General features: G+C 43.4%; 5 protein-coding genes across 5 annotated transcripts; 4 read left to right on the top strand and 1 right to left on the bottom strand.

The window, feature by feature from the left end:
- Nucleotides 1–573: 573 nt before the first annotated feature.
- LOC117901663 lies at nt 574–2,042 on the top strand. The gene is made up of 3 exons (XM_034812502.1): nt 574–1,422; nt 1,478–1,691; nt 1,748–2,042. Exons 1-3 carry the CDS (start codon nt 603–605, stop codon nt 1,956–1,958), a joined length of 1,245 nt encoding a protein of 414 aa, XP_034668393.1. The 5' UTR covers nt 574–602; the 3' UTR covers nt 1,959–2,042.
- Nucleotides 2,043–2,121: 79 nt separating this feature from the next.
- On the top strand, nt 2,122–3,518 carry LOC117901664. The gene is made up of 3 exons (XM_034812504.1): nt 2,122–2,958; nt 3,013–3,226; nt 3,290–3,518. The coding sequence occupies exons 1-3, from the start codon at nt 2,142–2,144 to the stop codon at nt 3,495–3,497; spliced, it is 1,239 nt and encodes a 412-aa protein (XP_034668395.1). The 5' UTR covers nt 2,122–2,141; the 3' UTR covers nt 3,498–3,518.
- A 428-nt stretch (nt 3,519–3,946) lies between these two features.
- LOC117900694 lies at nt 3,947–4,646 on the top strand. The gene is made up of 2 exons (XM_034811146.1): nt 3,947–4,063; nt 4,124–4,646. Exons 1-2 carry the CDS (start codon nt 3,983–3,985, stop codon nt 4,622–4,624), a joined length of 582 nt encoding a protein of 193 aa, XP_034667037.1. The 5' UTR covers nt 3,947–3,982; the 3' UTR covers nt 4,625–4,646.
- Nucleotides 4,647–8,816: 4,170 nt separating this feature from the next.
- LOC117901214 (glutamine synthetase 1, mitochondrial) lies at nt 8,817–10,514 on the bottom strand. The gene is made up of 2 exons (XM_034811881.1): nt 10,327–10,514; nt 8,817–10,108 (listed from the first exon to the last, which is right to left on the bottom strand). The coding sequence occupies exon 2, from the start codon at nt 10,099–10,101 to the stop codon at nt 8,899–8,901; it is 1,203 nt and encodes a 400-aa protein (XP_034667772.1). The 5' UTR covers nt 10,102–10,108; nt 10,327–10,514; the 3' UTR covers nt 8,817–8,898.
- Nucleotides 10,515–14,205: 3,691 nt separating this feature from the next.
- LOC117901211 (ATP-binding cassette sub-family G member 4) lies at nt 14,206–21,236 on the top strand. The gene is made up of 7 exons (XM_034811874.1): nt 14,206–14,389; nt 17,438–17,555; nt 18,599–18,788; nt 19,125–19,958; nt 20,019–20,187; nt 20,243–20,343; nt 20,407–21,236. Exons 1-7 carry the CDS (start codon nt 14,206–14,208, stop codon nt 20,905–20,907), a joined length of 2,097 nt encoding a protein of 698 aa, XP_034667765.1. The 3' UTR covers nt 20,908–21,236.
- Nucleotides 21,237–21,871: the final 635 nt, after the last annotated feature.

Genomic DNA, 21,871 nt, shown 5'->3' with positions numbered 1-21,871 from the left:
TTTATCGATAGAAACTGAGCATCCCTCGCTGAATGAATTATCATCCGTATGTAGATATTGAACACAATGCATATAAGCATCTGTGATAAGAAAGACATTTTAATTAGTCATCCACATGCTGATGTTACTGATTGCTGTTGATGCCATCGTTTGCCGCTTTTGATTGAGTAGCTCTTGTAGTACTAACTTACACAATTCATCTACCATCAGCACCTCTGTGGCAGGGTAATATGAGCGAAGCGTCGTTCCATTCAGACAGGGGGAACAGTAACAGAAAAAATAGCTCACTGACTATGAAATACCCAGTAGAGATGCGACAAAGTTCCCCAAGGGACTGCCACAGACTTAGTGATATTTAATGCAATCTTTTTCGCTCTGTCACGCATACCCCGCGCACCCCAGGTATCACTCAATGTTATCTGCGCCACTTGAGCCAATTTTTTTTCGCACAGCGCCGACCGACGCTCGGCTAGTTAACAAATAATTTGACTACCACACATGCAACAAGAGCTAAATAATACTATAGGCAACTGTGTAAAGAGTCGAGACTTCGCTCGGGCAGGCCCACTTTTCAATTGTCACTGACTGAGAGCGGTTCCAACATGGAGGAAGTTCCAAAAATTACGGATCTACACAAAGTGATCCAGCCACACCTGCCAGAGGGAACTACTTTGGAATCGTATTCCAGTCGTTACCTAACAAAGCCAGGGGACAACTATGGCAGCGTCATGCTGGCCATTGAGGCACAAATCAAGGATAAAGATTCGAAAGTTCGGGAGTTGTCGCTGATAGCGAAGCTGCCACCACTCACCAATGATATTTATTGGCAAATCTTTCAGCCAGAGAGAACCTGCATCACAGAGAATGCTGTCTATAAGTATTTGGCAACCGAATTGAATCAGCTCCAACTTACAGCTGGCATCTTGCCCGCCAAACTCTTCGATGGCTTTCCCCGCTACTATGGATCCCGCATCTCGCTGAACGACAGCGCCACCAAGGTGGACAGGGATGCCGTACTTGTGCAGGAAAATGTAACAGTAAACGGCTATAGGCCTGGGAACCGCTACAAGCCCTACGATCTGGCGCACACTGTGCTCATTCTCCACTACTTGGCGCAGTATCACGCGCTGCCAATTGCCTTGAGGCTAAAGAGTCCGCAGAAATACGAAGAGTTTGTGCGGCCCTACTTCAAAAAGTTCGACATGAACCTCAATATATCGCCCAAAGAAAAGGAAGTGATGAACAATGAGCTCCTAGCAGACATCAAGACTGCGACGAATGGAGATGAAACTGATGTGCAGCGCGTCAAGGAGTTGCTGGACAAATTCGATGAGTTTCAGGCTGGCAAGGATGTGGAGGATGGACCTTACACCACGCTCGTGCACGGAGATTTGTGGATTAACAATTTAATGGTGAAATACGGTAAGAAGCGAATAAATGTTGTGAAAAGATTTTTTAACCCCCAAATCCCTTTCAGACGATGATGGCGTTCCGATCAAGCTGAAAATTGTCGACTTTCAAATTGCTCAGTATGGATCCTTGGTGCACGATATAATATTTTTGCTATTCTCCAGTGTGGAGACCAAAGTTTTGGAGGAGAACTACTACCAACTGCTGAGAGTCTACTACAATGCTTTTATTAAAGCCTTGCGTAAAGTCGATGTGGATGTTAGTAGCTATAGCTATGAGACGTAAGTTAATTTCCTAGAGAAACTACAAATATTTATTGTCATTCTCCCACTCGCAGATTCCTCGATGAAGTGCAAAAACAAGCACATTTACAACTGCCCCATGCCATATTTATGATAAAAGTTATCTTGGCCGACAGCAGCACGCTGCCAACAGACTACAAAGACTTAGACCTCACGGTGCTGACCAAGAACACTGGAGCTAAGGATATTTTAGCCAAGTTTGGCGAGATCTTGAGATTGGGCAAAAAGTTTAATATATTCTACTAAGTCATAACAAATAGACTGCTTTTAAAGACAGTCACAATGAAATAGCAGTCATATCAAATAAACGACACCCTACGCCCAACGTTCTCTTATCAGAAAGCTAATCAGTAAGAGGCAAAGCAAAGCTGCTTTAGAAATAAGTTCGCTCCACTCTTGTGGAGAGTACCAATTAAGTGCTGAGGCAGCATGGACAGTTTGCCAGATATTTGTGATCTTCATCAGGTTATCGAGCCACACCTTGGGGGTGGAAGACTGCGCAGCTATCAAACAAACAGCTTGACGCAGCCGGGCGACAATTATGGCAGCGTTCTGCTATCAATTCGCGCACAGGTTCAACGCCCAAATGGAGGAGAGCTTTATGAAGTGAATTTGGTGGCTAAAGTACCACCAACAGATCCCAAATACTGGCAGTTTATTCAGCCGGAAAGGACTTGTCTCACTGAAAATGCTGTGTATAAAATCCTGGCGCCTGCCCTGGCCACACTGCAGGCAGAGGCGGGCATTCCACAGGCTGAACATTTTGATGGATTCGCGCAGTACTACGGCTCACGGACAACGCTTGATCCGAGCTGCCAGCTGGTGGATCATGATGCCATATTGGTGCTGGAAAATCTGAGGGGAAGTCAGTACGTTCCAGGCCAGCGGCTGCAGCCCTACGATCTACCACACACATTGATGGCGCTCACGTACATGGCCCAGTTTCATGCGCTACCTCTGGCACTGCGACTGCTGAAGCCTCATGTATTCCAGGAGCAGGTGAAACCTTTCTTCGAGAAGTTCGATTGGCATGCGGCTGCGCCAGAATCGAAGGCTGTTATGAAAGCGGAGACACTAGAAGACGTACGCAAAGCGACTAACAATAACGAAGAGTTGGTTTCACGCGTTAAGCAATTGTCCGACGAGTTCTTTGACTTTCTGGCAGCTCCCGCAAGCATGCCAGATGGGCCATTTACTAGCATAATTCACTCGGACTTCTGGATCAACAATCTAATGTTCCGTTACGGTCAGTTATGGGCTCCCTCTCATTCTCTCTTTCTAATAATGTTTTTTGTTGCAGACCCCTCTGGCCAGCCCACTCACATGAAAATAATCGACTTTCAAACAGCACAATATGATTCCGTTGTGCATGACATAATCTCGTTTCTGTTATCAAGCGTTGATATTCCTATCTTGGAGCTACACTTCGAACACATGTTGGAGGTCTACTACAAGACATTCATAAGCTGTCTGGCGCGAGTGGGGGCACAGATATCAGGATACAGCTACACAGCGTAAGATAAGCGAATAGAACCAGCAAGAGATTGCGTTTTTTATTTGTGTTTTGGTTGCTCCAGGTTTCGGGCTGAGGTGAAGCATGTTGCCTACATTCAGGTGCCGCATGCTATATTCATGACGAGATTCATTCTGGCCGACAATGTGACCGCACAGCAAACAGAACAGCGTCAGCTGGCCGAAGTGCTGAAGAACACGGGCTCGGAGCGCATATGCCATAAACTGAAGCAGATACTAAGCATAGCACAGCAGTTTGACATATTGTACTAATCAATTATTAGAAAACAATAATTCTACATATGTATTTATTTTCACTTTATGCTGCAACGGCTTGCCAGAAAGATTTCACAACGAGTGAAGAAGAGATTAACGGTAAACGACACAAGCCGGTCGACGAATGCATGCACATGCATGCAAGCAAGTACATTTGTATGCCTGTTTACATATGTATGTATATTATCGGCATCTCCGCCTCTTCCTACCACGCATGCACACCGTTGGTTCTCTGCTGTTTCTTTTGCAATTGAGAGAGAACGGTTAACCGATTGCGTTGCTGAAGTTTACACTGAGTGCAAACAGTTTTCGGTTCAATTCCATCAACGATGCACTGTAATTACAATTTCTAATTGACTAAATTGATTATACTGATACTGATTATAATGTATATTTGATGGGTGGATCAGCTAATGCTAATTGTTTAATTTTAGCATTCGATTTTCCTCATATTTGGGATACTGGAGTCAGTGTGTTTCAACATGCGCTTTGCTTGGAGCACTCTTGTGTCCATCGTCGCTTGGATGATGCTGACTATGCGCCTGGAAATTGAGTGCAAGGAGGTGAGTAAATGTCTTTCTTTTAACTGCAGAACCCTAAACACAAAAGAATGCGTTCCCTAGAGCTGTTATTATGTGATTTTAACCTACTCCAACTGGACAGACGATCGTCCCCGCTTTGTAGTGAATATGACATTTTCAAACCAAACTGGAATTAGCTCCATTACCACCATCAATGAAGAGATCGCCTCGCCTGTCTCCCGTATCCTAATCGTTCAGCGCGCCGGCAAGGAGAAGTCCCGCACCATCTACAACGCATCCACCAGGTTGTGCGACTTGCAAAATGTTTTCAACTCGGTGCCGCTCTTCAAGCCCGCCAAGGACAGCGTGCTCAAGCAGAGTAACTACACCATGAGCTGCCCGCTCACCAAGGGCACCTACGCCATGAACAACATGCGCGTCAATCCCAAGAATCCGCTCCTCAGCTTGCTCTATCAGCCAAAGCATTCCTTCATGGTAAAGGGAGGATTATACGAGGAACTCCCTCGTGGCCGCATGAGACCGTTGTCTACTTATTTTATGACGGGCAAGGTTATAAAAAGGTCTTGCGGTGCTAACGAATGAACGAAATAAATCAGAACTCAGCTAAGTTCTATCGATTAACACTTGAGGAACTTGTGAAGTGCAGCCAGAAATTAATCAATGATGGGAAATTCCACACACAAGTCCTTTACTGATTCCAAGCTAATTATCAGAAAGCGTATGGAGAGACAACTACTGCCAGTGCTCTTGTAAGTCTTCCAAGTAAATTTGGGATGCCCAATAAGCAAACTAGAGCAACAAAGGGATGGGCTACCGATGCCACAAAAATCTGTGCCAGAGGGCTAGAGTGGGGAGAGGTGCAGTGGTGAGTGAATGAACTGTACGTGGGCGAAGGGAAACAAAGAAATAAGGTTCAGTTCAGTCAACTTTCTGTCAGCATCTCTGCAGTAAAAAGATTGTGCACTTAACCCAAGTTCATTATCAGCTGGTGTGAAACAAAAAACAAGCAACACAAAATATTAAAAGCAGCATAGAAGAGTTGTCCAACAGCCCAAAAAATGAATTCATAATTAATTAAATGCCTAATCAAAATACATAATTCGAAATTAAATTAAAGCGCAATGCCCCGTGTGATGTCTGCGCCCGTCATCGCCTCTGCTTTTTGGCGATTGCCTTGCTGAACTTTGTTTCGTTCAATGCGCCAATCAGCTGAAGGAAAAGATCACTTGGTGGACGCGTGCGTGGTGCTGATGACGCAAAGATTTCCACTCGCGTGTGCTACGCTGACAGAGAGCACGAATGCAATAAATAAATCAGGCAAGAACGCTTTTCTCGGTTTTTTTTTTGCTTTAATATTTCCTACGACAGATGGGGCATTGTGCCGTGGAAAATATGTATAAGAAAAACGTTGAAAATTTCCGTTTTGCTGGCCATTCCAGGTTCTACTGTAGAGTTCCACAGATTAAATATAGACCCACATCACGACCAAAATATTACGAATGGCGTGAGCAGTGTGAAATTAGATAAATAGGCCATATAAAAAGATACAAAAATATATATGTACAGGAATATGTACAAAGAAACTAATCAGACGGCTGGCTATCTGCCTGGCGCAAGACCCGCAATATCGACACAAAGATAAGGACAAAGACTCGCCTCGGAGCAGCAAACAATTCCCTCAAAAAATGACACAGCTCCTCCTGTGCGATAATTGTATTTTTGGACATCAGTCACAGGATACGCCATGACATGTTCGAGTGACAAGTGCCACTGCGATTTCATAATCAAACTGTCGAACTGTAGACCTGCCATATATATATATTTTTTTTTGATCGAGTAATCAATTATGAGGGGCTATTAGTAGTGCCATAAACGGTAATCTCAACGAGCAGTTGGTACAAAAGCAATTGAAACAATAAACCCAATACAGCCAGCGCCCCCAGCAACGATCGCCGTACACCTGAACACCTCAATAAACAGGTTTTGGGTGTTTTGCTTTTGATTTTGCTTTGCCTTTTTTGCTGCTTTTATTATTGTGTTTGTTTACCTCCACCTCTACACATTGTAGCTGTAAATCTGGTGTTATCAGAAGCTCGTATTTTGTTACGCATCATTCTGCTCTCGCCACAAGGAAGGGCCGCTGTATAAGTTTCTTGACCCAGTTTCGGCTACGCTTTTTTGCAAAAACACATGTGTACATAAATGTATGTACAATGAAATGAATCGGTTGAAAACCCACATTTTTCTGGCCTCCACTGTACAGGAGCAGTAACACATCACGCACCGTGGCCGTGCGCCAAAAATTTGTTGATATTTATATTTATTTATTCAAACATGTGCATATGCTTGTGCGTGTGTGTGTACATACATACATATATGTATGCATATAAGATAACAAGTTTTCTTTGCTGCATAGAGAACAGCGATTACATCAATTAAATTTCAGAGTTCAGAATTTTCTTGCCAATGTTGGATGTTTTTATGTTCAGCATGATTTATGAGCATTTGATAACGCGTTGCCCGCTGATAGCCAGTGCCATCAATTGACCGAGTTAAATGCCACGCCAGAAACAGATAGTAAGAACAAGCGCTGGGGTCAGACTTCTGCAGGCGGAAGGAGAATCTTATCAGCTGGTTTGGACTTTAAACGCCACACAAATTAACTTAATGCTGATACTAATGTTTAAATGTTTAATGAACCGCCCACAGCCAATGAGTTTTGCCCAAATAATCTCATTCATAAGTGGGCTTAAAATTAAAACATTTGCACTAGAGTTTGCCTGCAGATCGTTCGAAATGCAATCTGCCTTTGAAAATGTATAAATAAAGAGATGTACATACACATGTGCCTCTAGTTGTTATCACAGAAAATCCAACGATAAGATTGTGTTCCCATTGGAAAAACATTTCTGTTCCTTTGTATATTGTTCGGGCAGCAAAAACACTTTTCAGCTTATCATTTCATATTATGCAAATGGGCATAGGAAAAGGAATTTTGTTAGGCGGCGGAGCATAACTGGATTATCCACAGACCTGCATTGTAAGATGCGAACAACTATGAAACTTGTTCCATGAATATAGATGAACTTCATTAATGATCTGGCTGTGGATTTCGGTGCGGAACTCTCAAGTTCTTCGCTCATAACAAGCCGCAGTCTTGATTACGATTGTTTATGGCATTTTAAAATAAAAACACAAACACAGACATGTATGTATGCTGCAGTAGCAAACGGGTATTAAAGGTTGAGTGTTTGGCCAAAGGAATGTGTGCGGCCTCATAGAGTATACGGCGAAAAAGCTGCACGGGTTATCTGCTCTGTCAACTTAGCTGCAGTTCTGGCTCTGGCAAACCGATTGTGTGTGTTTTGTGTATTCAATATTATGATGAACAAACTGCATTATCTTCCGCAAGCTTGGGGCCCGGCCCCGTTACTATTACATCTCCCAAACGCCCCACACGCAAGGCAACATGTGAACAAATACAGAACGCTGCGCCGGCTGCTATACAGGTGATGCAAGGGCCGGCCACAAGTGCAGGCAGCTCCAAGGTGGGGCAGCGCATTTGTTGTTAGGCACAAGCACCCTTTAGCAGCGATTAAGGCCACCCCTCGAGGAGGGTCATTCTATATTTGATTGTGGCCTGTCATCAGCTGAATGCACTCCATGTTCACATTATCAGCAAAGTAAATGCAACGCCCATACACTGAATACATACATAAATGTACACACATATGTACATATGTATGTATAAGCACTACTTGTTCGTATTAATAATTTCATATCGAAACGAAGGCACAGGCACTCGATCTTCAGAACTCTCAGTGTCAGCCTGTTCGTGGAAAACTTTCCATTTAAATATGTACATATGTATATGTACGAACAAATGTACAAGGCTTTAGGTTCGTTCCCCTTGTACTACTTATACCAAGCCAGCCCGTTTTATATGTATATTCAAATTCAGCTTTTCACAACAATTACAGCGTGTCGCTTTTTGAAAGCTCGCCAAAATAGAAGCAAAATAAATCAGACATTCAGTAATGGGTTTTGTTTTTGTTTACAACTTTGTGCTTTTTACTTGAAATGTTTATTCGAAATGCATTGGAATACACGACTCTCAAAATGCGTCTACCAAAGACACTCAAAATACATATAGAATGTTGTAAATTCTAGCATAGAGTGAGGATAATAATATTTGCTCTAAAATTGTGTTCAACAAGTTCTACTCAACAACAAATGCTACAAACAATATTAGTTTATGTATAAATTATGCATATTTATGTATGTACATAATTAGGTATGTAACGATATGCAAATCTAATTTTTGATACTCATTACTTCGATCCTTCAATTTGGCATTTTCTGGCAGGCAAATCAACAAAACAAGAACTCAAAAGATTGCACAAAACTCACGAAAAGTAAAGTAATACTGAACAGAACATCATGGAGCTGCTCAAACCCAATTGTTGTTTGCATAAAAGTAATTGTAAAAGTAATTTATTAATTATTTTAAAGCAATAATAAAAGTATACATAATTTGTAAAAGTATTAATGGCAAAATATTTTCTAAATTTTGGGGTTTTCTTCAGTAGTTCACTTTTCGTTTCTTCATTTCTTAAATGCTAACCACACGCTTTCGCTCTCGCTCTCGCTCTCTGCATTTTGTCTTTTTCACACAAGCAAAATTATATTTGCTCCACTCAAAAATCGGAAATTAGCCAAATTATCAGCCACGGGCTGGGCCGGGCCGGGCCGGGCCGGTTGCCCGGTCTGCTCCAAAGTTCAATTATATGTATGCTATGTACAATAAAAATGTTACGCCCACCAGCAGCAGCCTACACACTCTCTCCCCCGCCGCTCTACTCGTTGAGCAGGCAAGTGCGCACCAGGGCGCCACACACGGCGTACGGGTCGCAGTTGGAGCTGGGGCGGCGATCCTCGAAGTAACCCTTGCCAGCTGTCGCAACGCCTCGTGGCACCCGCACACTGACAGCCCGGTTGGCCACGCCCCACGAGAACTGGTCGATGCTGGAGGTCTCCAGACGGCCGACCAGGCGCCGTTCGTTGTCCTTGCCCTCCTTGGGGTCGTACGCCTTGATGTGGCGCTCGTGCTGCTTGCTCAGCTTCTCGATGGCCGCCTCGATTGCCTTGATTCCCCCATCAGCGCGCATCGCCTTGGTGGAGAAGTTCGTGTGGGCGCCGGCTCCATTCCACTGGCCCTCCATGGGCTTGGGGTCGAAGGTGACGACGATGCCGTACTCCTCGGCAATGCGCTGCAGGATGTAGCGCGAGACCCAGAGATCATCGCTGGCCTTCAGGCCGTTGCTGGGACCTACCTGATACTCCCACTGGGCGGGCATCACCTCAGCGTTGGTGCCGGCAAAGTCAATGCCTGCGTACAGGCAGGCCACGGTGTGGGCTTCCACGAGATCGCGGGCGTACACGCGGTCGGCACCAACGCCGCAGTAGTAGGGTCCCTGCGGTGCTGGGAAGCCGTTGTCGGGCCAGCCGAAGGGACGACCATCCACATCGAGCAGCGTGTACTCCTGTTCAATGCCAAACCAGGGCTCCTGGTCCCCAATCTTGTCAACGGCAGCCTGGAAGGCTGCACGCTTGTTGGACGGTGTCGGCTTGCCATCGGCATTGTAGGTGTCGCACAGCACGATGACGTCGTTCTTGCCCGGCTTGAAGGGATCTCGGTAGATGGCACGCGGCTTGAGAGTGGTGTCCGAGTTCTCGCCATGCGCCTGGTAGGTGGAGCTGCCATCGTACTGCCAGTCGGGCAAGTCCTCCACGGAGCTTGGCACTTTGTCGAGAACGCGATCCTTCAGGCGAATGTTCTCGCCAGTGCCGTCAATCCAGAGGTACGTGGCCTGCACCCGATTGGCTGGCGTCTCCAGATTGCGATATCTCTGCAGGATGCTCTTGTCCAGGGCCGTGTTTGGGGAATTCACCAGGAACGTGGCCCTCGCTGTGTTGGATGTGCGGAATAGTCGGAGCTGCTGTGTTGCAGGAGCAACAAGCTCTTTTTTCAGGAAGAGTCCGGCCACGCGGAATGCCATGTTGAGCCTTGAAGAAATTTGGAGAAAATTATACGTTAATTTCTGTATCGCACTTAATATCGAGATGGCAGAGAGAGAGTGAGAGAGAGACAGAGATTGAGGGTCTCAATGGTCTTGCGGCTGGTCTTGCTTTTTTTTTTGCAGCTTATTTTTATGTAATTACTTTTCGTTCGCGCACTTTATTTTCCTTGCAATAACTAACGGCTGTGAGGGAGTGGGACTTACTTTTCACTGGTTTTTTGTCCACTTTAAGGTTATATATTTTATTTTACTAAGTTCTGTCTGGTGGTGCAGGGCAGGGCAGGCTTTTGTGAATTGCGGGACTTGCGCTGTGGTTTGTTCAGGTTGCTGCGGGGAACTGCTGCTGTTGAGGACACCCAACCAATTCGAGGTTTGGAAGGCTTGTGTTTTGTGCGACAACATTCACTTTTCGGTCTCGGTCTGTCTCGGTTTTTCTTTATCGCGTTTGCAGTTGGCGCTGACTGCGGCAGCGACAGCGACAGCGACACCGACAGCGGCGGCGGACGAGGTCTCCTACAGACAGCCCCAAGCAAGCCATAACAAAAGTGGGTCCAAAACAGACAACGAGCAGCATACACACACTCGAAATCGAGCAGCGGCGCAGATAGGCGTTCGAAGAGCACCGAATACACAAACAATTTCCCACTGGGAGCGCTTCTCTGAGAGCGCAGAGAGAGTGCCAGAATATTTCAAGGCTACGAGATTAGACTAAATCTACCGTTACTTTGGTGCATTGATGCACATATTTACATGTGCATACATATGTATACATTTGTACATATGTATGTAAATATTTTTGTACGTTTGATGTGTTTTCTTTACACCCATGCGTTTACATTTTTACGAATTCTGGGCACATTTTACCATATGAATATGTAACTTTGTGTAAATATACATGCATAAATATATTGAATAAATAACAAAAATTCTAAACTCTATTAACGGCAAACACAATAATCAAGGAGATAAGAAATTGCAACTGCACTCTCTGTGTGTTCTACAGGGTGTATTTTTATTGAATCCACTGTACACAAGCGATGTAAACAATATTTGCTCTCACTTTAGACTCTCTCGCCATGGCCTACGCATATGTGCATGCGCTCTCTCTCTCTCTTTGTCTTGTTGGACATTTCAGGTACAAAGTTCAGCACACATCTGTATGTACACACGTACGCACATATTTCACATACATAAACAGTATATTATTTGTTGGCTGTTGGATCAGCTGTTAACATACAGGGTGGCTGATGCATGTTGCCATGAGGAACGTTTTTCTATGAAAAGAGTTTTAATTTTTGTTTCTCTGATAGGTATGTAGCTACAGTAAAAAGTGATTCAAATTACTTAATCTAGCAACTGTTAAGGCGATTCTGTGTTGTGGTTTTTATGTACGATGAAACCTGTACATATATCGGTTCCACCAGAGCCTGTTGCATGCTTTTAGGCCTAGCACTGGGTGCTTAATGCTCAAAATCTCAAATGTATAGAGTCATCCCAAGGCGTTAAAGATAAGGGATTGAATACCACTTTCTGTTAAGTACACTCGAACACAGTACTCAGCGGCCTATAAGCTGCTCCAACGCAACAATCGGCATGTCCTGCTCCAAAATAAGGCAACTGGCGGGAAAACAAGCTTTCAAGTAGTTTCCGCCACTGCAAACTAAAAGAAAAACATGCAATACATACTTATAGGCTTGTGTACATACGAATGTACATTTCTGTTAACTGAACCACAAGCTCAATATCGAAATGTACGCGAGTACGGATTTCCACCAACCATGCGCTGTGAATATGTACATATGTACAAATGTATGTATATAAATTCGTACTTTTATGTAGCTCTGTATGTTGGCCTGCCAGTTTGCCTGCATCATTTTCAGTCACGTCACTCCTACTACGCTTTTCCAGTTGTAAGCATCGTTTTCAATGGATGGCCGGCTTTAGTTTTCTTTCGCAAGCCACAAGGAAAGTCTCGGACGCTGATTGAATTGCGGTTGTATCAACATCAAAGCAAATTTTAGTAGTTAGTTGTGTTTTCCGACTGCCCCATTAAGATTATAATTACAACTTGGCTCTCTTGGCCAAAGCTTGCGAAGGCCACTTGTTGCTTGACCTGTGTCAGTTTTTTTGTGGCTTCTCCAAGGGTTGAAACAACTTTACTATGAACATCAACAGTTGGAAACAGTTTTTGGAGAACAATAACCTGTAAGTATATGTACACAGCAGAGTGGAGTTTTAAATCTACTAGTTCGAATGACTTCAGTACATTTTTGTGAAATTAAATCACTTGTTTGTACCCCGAACTTTTCCCCGCCTAGCAATAACAAGGGCCAGAAGCAAAGCCGGTTTTTAATCCCTGCAAAATCGTTGACATCTCCGTGATTCGAATACCTCAACGCGTCTTAGTTATTTCCACGGAGAGTCATTGGATTTTTACGTCTGTGGAAATACCTGAGCTTTGCATAACTGGAAACGCCTGCACCCATTCCAAGTAAACTTTCTTTGCGCGAAAACAACTACCGAAGGAAAACTCCAAGTATATTTTGGCTTGGAAAATTCCTCATATTTATACAACCACTACATGTTTTGGCTTTGAAGTCGACTAAATCCACCAAACCGGTTTCTCTGTTGCTAAATTTTGCAATTTCTGAGTGCAGCCTATGCTAAAGCTTGTAAGCTTACTAGTTTAACCAAATAATTCTCCATTCAAGGCCTATTCTCATACAACTGAAACGATGTCCATATGCACATAATACTTTAAACAGAAAATTGTAAACCGTTTGAAGAAATGGCAAGAAAAAAGATCAAATACCTATTAGTATGTAAATATGTACATATGTACATCTGTACATTATAATAATCACATCAAGTTATAGGATCGGCAGACCCTACCCTATCTCATCGCAGCCAATGAGTTAAAGCTGACCACTTACGTATTGATATTGTATGTACATTGTGTAGCCGTTTGTTCAAACAAGTATTCCCTTATCGACAGGCGATAGATATGTACCAGGTATTTAGCTATAAAACTGGAAACCCATAATTGTGTTTTCCGCTACATCATATAAGGTTTCAAAGTACAAGGCGCATTATCTACCAAATGAAACCTGCTATCAGCAAGATACTGGGCAAGCTTTTCAAGCCCGTCCATACGTCAATGAATCAGTTCATGAGTCATAGATTTCCCAGAGCCATGATCTTGTAATTGAAAATATGATACACCCACTTTTATTATCAGAAAAACTTATTTTCATACAAGAACAAATTCATTGCATTCGGAAACGGTCAATATATTATCGAACTGATATGATTAATAATAATAAATGCCTTCTACCACGCGCAAAAACGTTTGTAAGAAACTATCAATACAAGGTCTGGCCGATAAGCATAAAAATGCTCATGGCATGTTTTCATGAAAGGGAAATATGTACATATTTCCGTAATAGGTATCGCTGAAATCCAAACGAATAACCCCTGAATTTCCCAGAGAACTGAACATTATACTCAGGAATTCTTCTGGGGAGCGCCGCTCTGAGCCACAACACGCTCCCCACTCACACACACACAGACACACACTCATTGTGTCGCTCGCTAGAATATGAACAAGAACTGGGGAGGCACTGGTGCCATCACGCTCAAACGCACAGCAAAAGCTACCTCAGCTGCTCTTTGTGTGCGCATCAAGTATATGCTCTCTGCTCTGGCGGCAGTGGCATTAATTTCTGGCTTCGTTCCACTGCCACAGCTGGGGCCCGTTCATTCACGATCAACCCGCGAGCGAATAAAGTTTAGTCAAATCCGAGTAACGGGAGTGCCGTTCCATACAGACAGACGGGTGGAAATATTTTCTCAGAGCAGGCCACACGGTGGTGGTTTAATCGGGAACGGGAACGCAAAGGGCAGAAGGGGCAAACAAAAACAAAAAAAGTACCCAGTGCAATATTATTGCTGCCAGGGCAGTGAACGAATCGTTTCGCAGTGTTAAAGTTTCTAAATACGAATACATACACGGAATACAGAATACTGTATTTAGTGGTTGCACTTTGTTTTTCCAACCCCATATCTGATTGATTGATTGACAAGATGACTAAGAGCGATAATGCAAATTTATTGAACGACAACAGGCTGGGACCTGGAGGAGCAGCCCAGCTGAAAGCCCAGATAATGCCCGCCCAGCCGAAGACCCTGCAGCATTTGCCCAAGCGACCGGCAGTGGACTTGGCGTTCCACAACCTGACATACCGTGTCAAGGAAGGAAACCGCAGCAGTAAGTACCGCATGAACACCTAAACCTTTTGAAAATGCATACATATTTACATATGCATAGGTTTACACACCTTCACCCCACACGAACACAGAGGTGAGCAGAGAACGTGAGCATGAACTGGACGCGCCTGCTCATTCTCTTTCCTCATCGTTTTCGCTTTCTTTGTGCGTTTTGTATGTATACATATATACATACATATGTATGTATGTATATTCTCTCGCCTGTCAGTTCCATCTTCGTAGCGTATTTGTTGCTATTACGCACTACACGCCAACTTTAGCTAGTTTTACTTGTTTGCTTTAGCTGCGCTTCGGCTTCGTGCTGGTTTCTGGTTTCTTTGTTCTCGCAGCGTCATATCAGCGGCTGTCTGTGGCGTTGCCACCCCGACCAAAGAACTCTGAGCGCTGAGTAAGCTGCAATCTTGTAGGTTTCCTAATTACACTAGTTTCGCTAGTGACTAGTGGCCAAAGTTCACAGCCATTGTCCGACACACATGCATAGTATGTAGATACACATGAAATCCAAAAGAGACGATAGCAGTTACTGCCCACGCAAGCGCTTTTGCCTATTGGGACAGTCAACAAGTTGATTCCGATGCCCGATGTCCGCTTCAAGAATGCGAACCATGTACTCCATGTACTGCTCTCCACGAGTATGTATTTTCGTATGTATCCGTTGCTAAGCATGGGTGGAGCAGAGTGGGGGATTTGGATCTGGCGCTGGGGCTGATAGTCGGCTGTTAATGAGCAAAAACAATTCTATACCCAGTACCTGTTCTCTGTTTATTTGTTTTAGAGACGTCAGCACGAGTAAGTGCTTGGTGTGTTAGCACAGCGATTAAGGTTTATTCATAGGCGAATAGATATGAATGAGGGCTTGGGGGCCAAACTCCCTTCAGAGAACATAAATAAGTCTTCAAAGCAAGTGCAATCAATGATATCTGTACATATTTACATACATTAATGTACATATACCACACCTGTGCTGTCATAACTGTGGGTGTGAGCCCCAGTGAGTGTACCTGTCCAGAATACATTTTTGTTTTCTTCCCAAATGGCCATTTTGAATTAGTAATGATGGGCCAGCGATATATCCAATAATTGGGTATGCATATGGGCCCAGCTGCTTTATTCTCAGCAACTCGTAAATCAATACAATGCTCAGCTCCCGGCTATGGGGGCAGATATGCCCAGACATTCACTTCTGTACCGCTTGCAGTTAAAACGATGCAAGGACAACGACTTCAACGATCCAGTGTACATATCCCTTCCATGCCATACAATTTGAAGTGACTGCCACTGCATGTTTAAGGCTTAGCTTAAGGTCGATCCGACTCAGTGGCGCATCCACTTCAACTAAGTACAAAGGTAATTGAAAGCGCCAGGCAGCTGAACTTTGCACAGCCGCAAATTGTTAAGTCGGATGCGAATGACAGCCAACAGTGGCGCAGATACAAAGGTCGCCAATACGACTCAATTGAGTCAGTCAGAATATATGTATACCCACATAGTACATATGTGTGTACATACTCCTATGTACCTCTAATTGTACCTCTAAATATTTGCACATGCAAAGGCAAAAGATGCAGATGGCACGCCACTCATTCAGAGACGTGCTAAGATTTTTGGTCTAAAAACGTATACAAAGTAATTTGGCGATGAAGCAATTAACGCTTAACCACTCTTGGCATTTGGGTTTTGGCCATTTTTAAGTAAACAATTATGAAGATATCTGCTATGGTTCTCAAAAGGCCAGATTCCAGATTTGAGTTTCAAGTGCACTTGCTGGAATCCAATTAAAATAAACATCTAAAACTAAGATTCCCTTTCAAAACCGACTGAAAAGCCCTTGAGGATTTCCTTTGCGTACACATTTTGGGGCGAATTTAGTGGCTACGCCCAGACTACGAGTACCTGTGGAATAAAATTCAACAACTCTGATTTAACGTTTGTCAAGCGTAGCGCTTTTCAGTCGAGGCACAGCCCCATTCCAACCCATTCCCAGTTTTTGGGGCGGTTGCGTAGTTAGTGGCTTGCTAGTCGCAGTCTTTCGTCTGTCAGTTGAGGTTCAGTGCCAGCTAACATTGCGCTGTATTTTGCAATGAAGTAAGCTGTCGAAACAACGAGTAACTAAATCGAAACCATTACAAACTACAGACAAGTTTTTGCTGAAACTATAGGTCACGGCAAATGGCTACTAACCAAGTAGCATGCGTTATGACACGCCTAAACTGGATGCTTTTTGTAATGGCCATTTAATAAAAGAGCTTTAATAAAAGTGTGTTGTTACTATGAATGAAAAATCAACGCGTTAGCATTCTGCCACGATCGCATCAATGACAACAGATCATCAGCCGAGTGCCAAACAAATGCTCGGACATATCCATCTTTGGCGAAGATTCGCAGCCAGCCGGCAATTGCGAATACAAAACGCGTGCAAACGTGCAGAGCAAACTGGTTTATTAGCATAAATTTCCACCAAGCACAGATGGTATTTGTGGGTTTTGAATTATTTATGTGGTTTATGGTGTATATAAGGCACTTCCGTATCTGAGCATCTAAGCTGTTTTTATTTTAAACGAATAAGAAAATATATTTTACGAGTAAATAATTACGTGCTTCTGTGGGCGAACGCTTCCATAGTAAAACCCAAGAAAATGGTATTGAAAGCAACCGAAATTTGAGTTGCGATATGTAAGTCTGTAATTGCTAAAAGACTCAACAGAACCGTTGGCTCCCCACGCTTGCAAAGCTTCCGACGCAGCTCCTCTATCGTCTGCATTCGCTCAGAAGTAGATGAGGATGAAGGTGGAGATGAGATGCGATGAAACGCAACGGAAAGCTCGTCGCTCGCAGGGGCCAATGACCGGGTAATGCTATTTGATTGTCAAACTTTTCGTATTTCGTTTTTACCTATTGACTTCACTTCACACTTGATCGTTCGATGACCAATGCAATGACTTTATTTGATAGTTTTGGTGTATTTAAGTGGCTGCCACTTGTTTTCAATTACGTCAACAAAACTCATTTCATGTCTTGTTCATTACAGATGCCAAAACCATTCTGAAGGGCGTCAGTGGGCGCCTGCGGTCGGGAGAGCTCACAGCCATCATGGGACCATCCGGCGCTGGCAAGAGTACGCTGCTCAATATTTTGTCCGGCTACAAGTAAGTTTTGATGATTATTTGCATGCACAACAAGTAGCTTCTGGAGGATTATTTACGTATGCACACAGATGCATAGACACACGTTTCTGACCCTGTGGAATAATACCAGAATACATATGTACACGGCATACGCTGCCTGTTGCGCCGTGTGTATTTATTTATTAGCCAGCCAGCCCTCTATTATCAGCAACATATAGGCAATAGCTGCGACTTGATAAGCGCAGAGAACTTGAACCGCCGACCTTTTTCGCGACACTCTGCACGAGCACATGAATGGGTTCTCTTTTGAAATTATATAATTTATGCACTCATCCGACTTCCCTTACCAAAGTTTATTATCTTTATTCGTTTATTGAAAACTTTGAAGTTTTGCTGTGCGGCATAATAATCATAAACATTTTAAATTAACTTGCTTAGTTGTTGTTACTTTTGTTACTAGGAGCTAGGCGGCTGCTTGCCATGAATCGATATGAGAATGAGAAGTTGACTGAAGCGCAGGAAGCCGATTTTTGTCATGCTATGTGTACATACATATGTACATGTGTACATACATGTGTACATACAAACACGAGTATCAGAGTGTAATCAGCGCCTTGCTTTGTTTGTGTTTTATTAGTTGAAATGCTTGTGTGGGAATACGCTACTAGTTTGCTGAACTTTGTACCCAAAACTCTTTGCGCAACAGTTCTCCAATCGCGTGCACATACTATATGTACATACTATATGTACATACATACATACATGTGTACATACATATGTACGTGTATACTTGTACTCTTATGTGTACACAGCCGAAGCCATGCACAAGTTAAAATGGGTGCCTGATTATCTGCAATTAGCTGTGTTCTAATTTTAATGATAACCACTGGGGAGCAACTGTTGCCACAAAGTTTGCCAAAAATGGCATGAATATGTAAAGAATATGTAAATTTTATTAGCTGAAAACTTACGCTTATATATTACGATGACTCGACTACTTGTTGCATTTGCAAAACCAAAATCTATGGCATCCACTAATAGTGCTTTAATTTGTTACCTTCTAGAACGTCGAGCATCGAAGGAAGCGTCACCATGAATGGCGCTGAGCGCAATCTGAGTGCTTTCCGCAAGTTATCTGCCTACATCATGCAGGATAATCAGCTGCACGGAAATCTAACTGTACAGGAAGCGATGACGGTGGCAACGAATTTAAAGCTCAGCAAAAAATTCACAAAGCCTGAGAAGAACTCAATGGTAAGTGGAACGAAGTACCAGACAGCCAGACACATGCATACAAACATGTTTACAAACATGTGTACATACAATAAGTATGAACAAAAGACAGTCAGAGTCAATTAGGCGAATGTTAAAGATAAATCAAAGCTCCAGACTTATTCTCGGCTCATATTTATAGCTTAATAGAACCAGTTTTTTTTGGCATATTATATCACAATGCGGGGAGTTAAAATTATGGAAGTCTATTTTGGCTATTGACAAAAGTTCTTGCAAGTCATCGCGCGGCCAGACGAAAACAAAAACTTACTGAAAAGGGAACACAAGAAATAATCAGTTTGATGTCTTCTCCTACAGATCGATGACATTTTGCTGACTCTGAGCTTGAGTGAGCACCGCAATACGATGACTCGCAATCTGTCAGGCGGTCAGAAGAAGCGTCTGTCCATTGCCTTGGAGCTGGTCAGCAATCCGCCCATCATGTTCTTCGATGAACCCACCTCCGGGCTGGACAGCTCGACCTGTTTCCAGTGCATTCATCTGCTGAAAATGCTGGCCGCAGGCGGACGCACAGTTATATGCACCATCCATCAGCCCTCCGCCCGTCTCTTCGAGATGTTCGATCAGTTGTACACTCTGGCCGATGGACAGTGCGTCTACCAGGGCAGCACCAGGCAGCTGGTGCCCTTCCTCTCCACCCTGAACCTGGAGTGCCCCAGCTACCACAATCCGGCCAGCTATGTCATTGAGGTTTCTTGCGGAGAGCACGGCGATCACACGCGCAAGCTGGTGGAGGCAATCGACAATGGCAAGAGGGACATCCGCTCCTCAGCAGACTACGCCGGACTGAAGGCCCGCAATGATCTGGTGAAGGTACAGAACCTGAAGGCCATTCTGGACAAGAACGATGCCTCGAATGTCAGCGGCAGCAAGTACGAGGATAATCTGACCCTGAACAATGGCTTGCTCAACGGCATGGTAAACGATATTGTGAAGAACACGAACTCCAGCACCGCCGTGGTCAGTACCAATGAGAAGGGCGATGCCATGATCGATGTGGAGAAGACGGACAACTGCACAACGGCCTTGCTCTCCGAGGAGATAACATCGCCAGAGCGTTATCCCACATCGCAGTTCCATCAGTTCTGGGTGGTGCTCAAGCGGACACTCCTCTTCAGCTATCGCGATTGGGTAGGTTTTGGAATGGATTTTTAAATGCAATCAATAACTAATTGAATAATTATATTTTAGACACTTATGTATCTGCGTTTGTTTGCTCATCTGTTGGTTGGCTTTCTCATTGGTGCGCTCTACTACGACATTGGCAACGATGGAGCCAAGGTGCTCAGCAATTTGGGTTTCTTGTTCTTCAACATGCTGTTCCTCATGTACACCTCAATGACCATTACGATTCTATCATGTAAGTTAGCTAACAACAAGCACAAACATTTGATTTATGGATCAAACTTTCTCAGTCCCACTGGAGATGCCCGTGCTGTTAAAGGAGAACTTTAATCGCTGGTACTCGTTGAAATCCTACTACCTGGCTATATCAGTGGCTGATCTACCATTTCAAGTGAGTTTTTCTAAGCAGTTTCCATGAACCTCAATTAATATTTATTTTCTCTTTTCTTGCCAGGCAATCTTCTGTGTCATCTACGTGTCCATCGTTTATTACTTCACCTCGCAGCCTTGGGAGCTGTTCCGTTTCTCGATGTTCCTGTCGGCCTGCCTGCTCATCTCGTTTGTCGCGCAGTCTGTTGGTCTCGTGGTTGGTGCTGCCATGAATGTCCAGAATGGAGTCTTCCTTGCCCCGGTCATGTCCGTGCCATTCCTGTTGTTCTCCGGCTTCTTCGTCTCATTCGACGCTATACCGGTGTACCTACGCTGGATCACATATCTGTCGTACATCCGCTATGGCTTCGAGGGCACTGCGCTGGCCACTTATGGCTATGAGCGCGAGAAGCTGCGCTGCTTCCAGACCTATTGCCATTTCAAGTCGCCCATAACGACGCTGGAGGAGCTGGACATGGTGAATGCCAACTTTACCCTGGATATTGTGGCCCTTGTTGTGATCTTTGTGGTTCTGCGTGTATCAGCGTACCTCTTCTTGCGCTGGAAGCTGAAGACCGTGCGCTAAATTTGTTATAAAGTTAATTATTGTTTTCGGTTCTAAAAGCTTTCTATGTACCTATGTACCTACCTTTTTAGTTATCAACAAAGCGTTCTGGGTTCTTAATTTTTAATGCTGTACATTTTATTTTTTGCCTAGTTTTTAGTTGAGAAATTCAGTGTCTAAGTGATAGCCGCTTTATTCCACGCCCAGAAATAGAAAACGATGATAACATTTGATCAAACTAAAGAACGTTGAACAAACCACAATTAAGTACTAAGAAAATATACGAAAATAAGTAAATAAAACATTAAATCAATCTATTTTTGCCAAATTTAATACAATATTTAAATATATTTTCATGTGAAATTTTGAAATGTGTACAAGCAAAGAGGAAATTATTGTTGTCTGTGAATAAACATATTTTATATACACATATAAAAAATACAAATAAATAAATGTATATGCAAGATTTATTTATACCAACTTGTAATGCAGGTTTCTGATCAATTCATGATGGTATTTAAGTGCAAAACACACACATACATATTTTGTAATCACATTTATATATTTATAATTCATTCGTGGAGGAAATAAAGAAATGTTGTACAAAAAATAACCCAGAAAATGACTACAGAAAGCTATGGTACGGGACACAACTCTCCTCTGATTCTGCGATCATAGAAAAAACATCAGATCAGACTCTTCCTAGAGCGTGAGGATCCCACTTTCGATCGGTATAAAAATCTCAGTTACGAAAACCTTCTACATGTGGACTGAATATTTCATGGAGCCAGCCCAAAAGTATATCGCAATTTTTATAGTTGGCCAATATTGCGACAAACCAATTGGAAAGTCCGTTATTTCTTTATAACCTAACTGCGGGGGCCAAAGAGTTGAAATGAAAATATGTACAAAAGGGCACAGAAGGTGAAGAAAACCAATTGCTCCTGATGAGTCTGTCATTGCAATGAATTGGCAAAGTTAGAAA

Source organism: Drosophila subobscura, chromosome U, assembly GCF_008121235.1.
Source record: "Drosophila subobscura isolate 14011-0131.10 chromosome U, UCBerk_Dsub_1.0, whole genome shotgun sequence".
NCBI lineage: Eukaryota > Metazoa > Arthropoda > Insecta > Diptera > Drosophilidae > Drosophila > Drosophila subobscura.
Note: the sequence above shows the minus strand (reverse complement) of the source record. Positions and strands in the feature narration are given on the sequence as shown.

What these genes read in the sequence shown, in the direction of transcription:
- LOC117901663 (XM_034812502.1), top strand. Translation starts at nt 603, where the DNA reads ATGGAGGAAGTTCCAAAAATTACGGATCTACACAAAGTGATCCAGCCA. An exon ending in CAATTTAATGGTGAAATACG is followed by an intron (nt 1,423 to 1,477) that starts GTAAGAAGCGAA and finishes AATCCCTTTCAG; the next exon opens with ACGATGATGGCGTTCCGATC. An exon ending in AGTAGCTATAGCTATGAGAC is followed by an intron (nt 1,692 to 1,747) that starts GTAAGTTAATTT and finishes TCCCACTCGCAG; the next exon opens with ATTCCTCGATGAAGTGCAAA.
- LOC117900694 (XM_034811146.1), top strand. Translation starts at nt 3,983, where the DNA reads ATGCGCTTTGCTTGGAGCACTCTTGTGTCCATCGTCGCTTGGATGATG. An exon ending in TGGAAATTGAGTGCAAGGAG is followed by an intron (nt 4,064 to 4,123) that starts GTGAGTAAATGT and finishes TGCGTTCCCTAG; the next exon opens with AGCTGTTATTATGTGATTTT.
- LOC117901214 (XM_034811881.1), bottom strand. Translation starts at nt 10,101, where the DNA reads ATGGCATTCCGCGTGGCCGGACTCTTCCTGAAAAAAGAGCTTGTTGCT.
- LOC117901211 (XM_034811874.1), top strand. Translation starts at nt 14,206, where the DNA reads ATGACTAAGAGCGATAATGCAAATTTATTGAACGACAACAGGCTGGGA. An exon ending in CAAGGAAGGAAACCGCAGCA is followed by an intron (nt 14,390 to 17,437) that starts GTAAGTACCGCA and finishes TGTTCATTACAG; the next exon opens with ATGCCAAAACCATTCTGAAG. An exon ending in AATATTTTGTCCGGCTACAA is followed by an intron (nt 17,556 to 18,598) that starts GTAAGTTTTGAT and finishes GTTACCTTCTAG; the next exon opens with AACGTCGAGCATCGAAGGAA.
- LOC117901664 (XM_034812504.1), top strand. Translation starts at nt 2,142, where the DNA reads ATGGACAGTTTGCCAGATATTTGTGATCTTCATCAGGTTATCGAGCCA. An exon ending in CAATCTAATGTTCCGTTACG is followed by an intron (nt 2,959 to 3,012) that starts GTCAGTTATGGG and finishes TTTTTGTTGCAG; the next exon opens with ACCCCTCTGGCCAGCCCACT. An exon ending in TCAGGATACAGCTACACAGC is followed by an intron (nt 3,227 to 3,289) that starts GTAAGATAAGCG and finishes TGGTTGCTCCAG; the next exon opens with GTTTCGGGCTGAGGTGAAGC.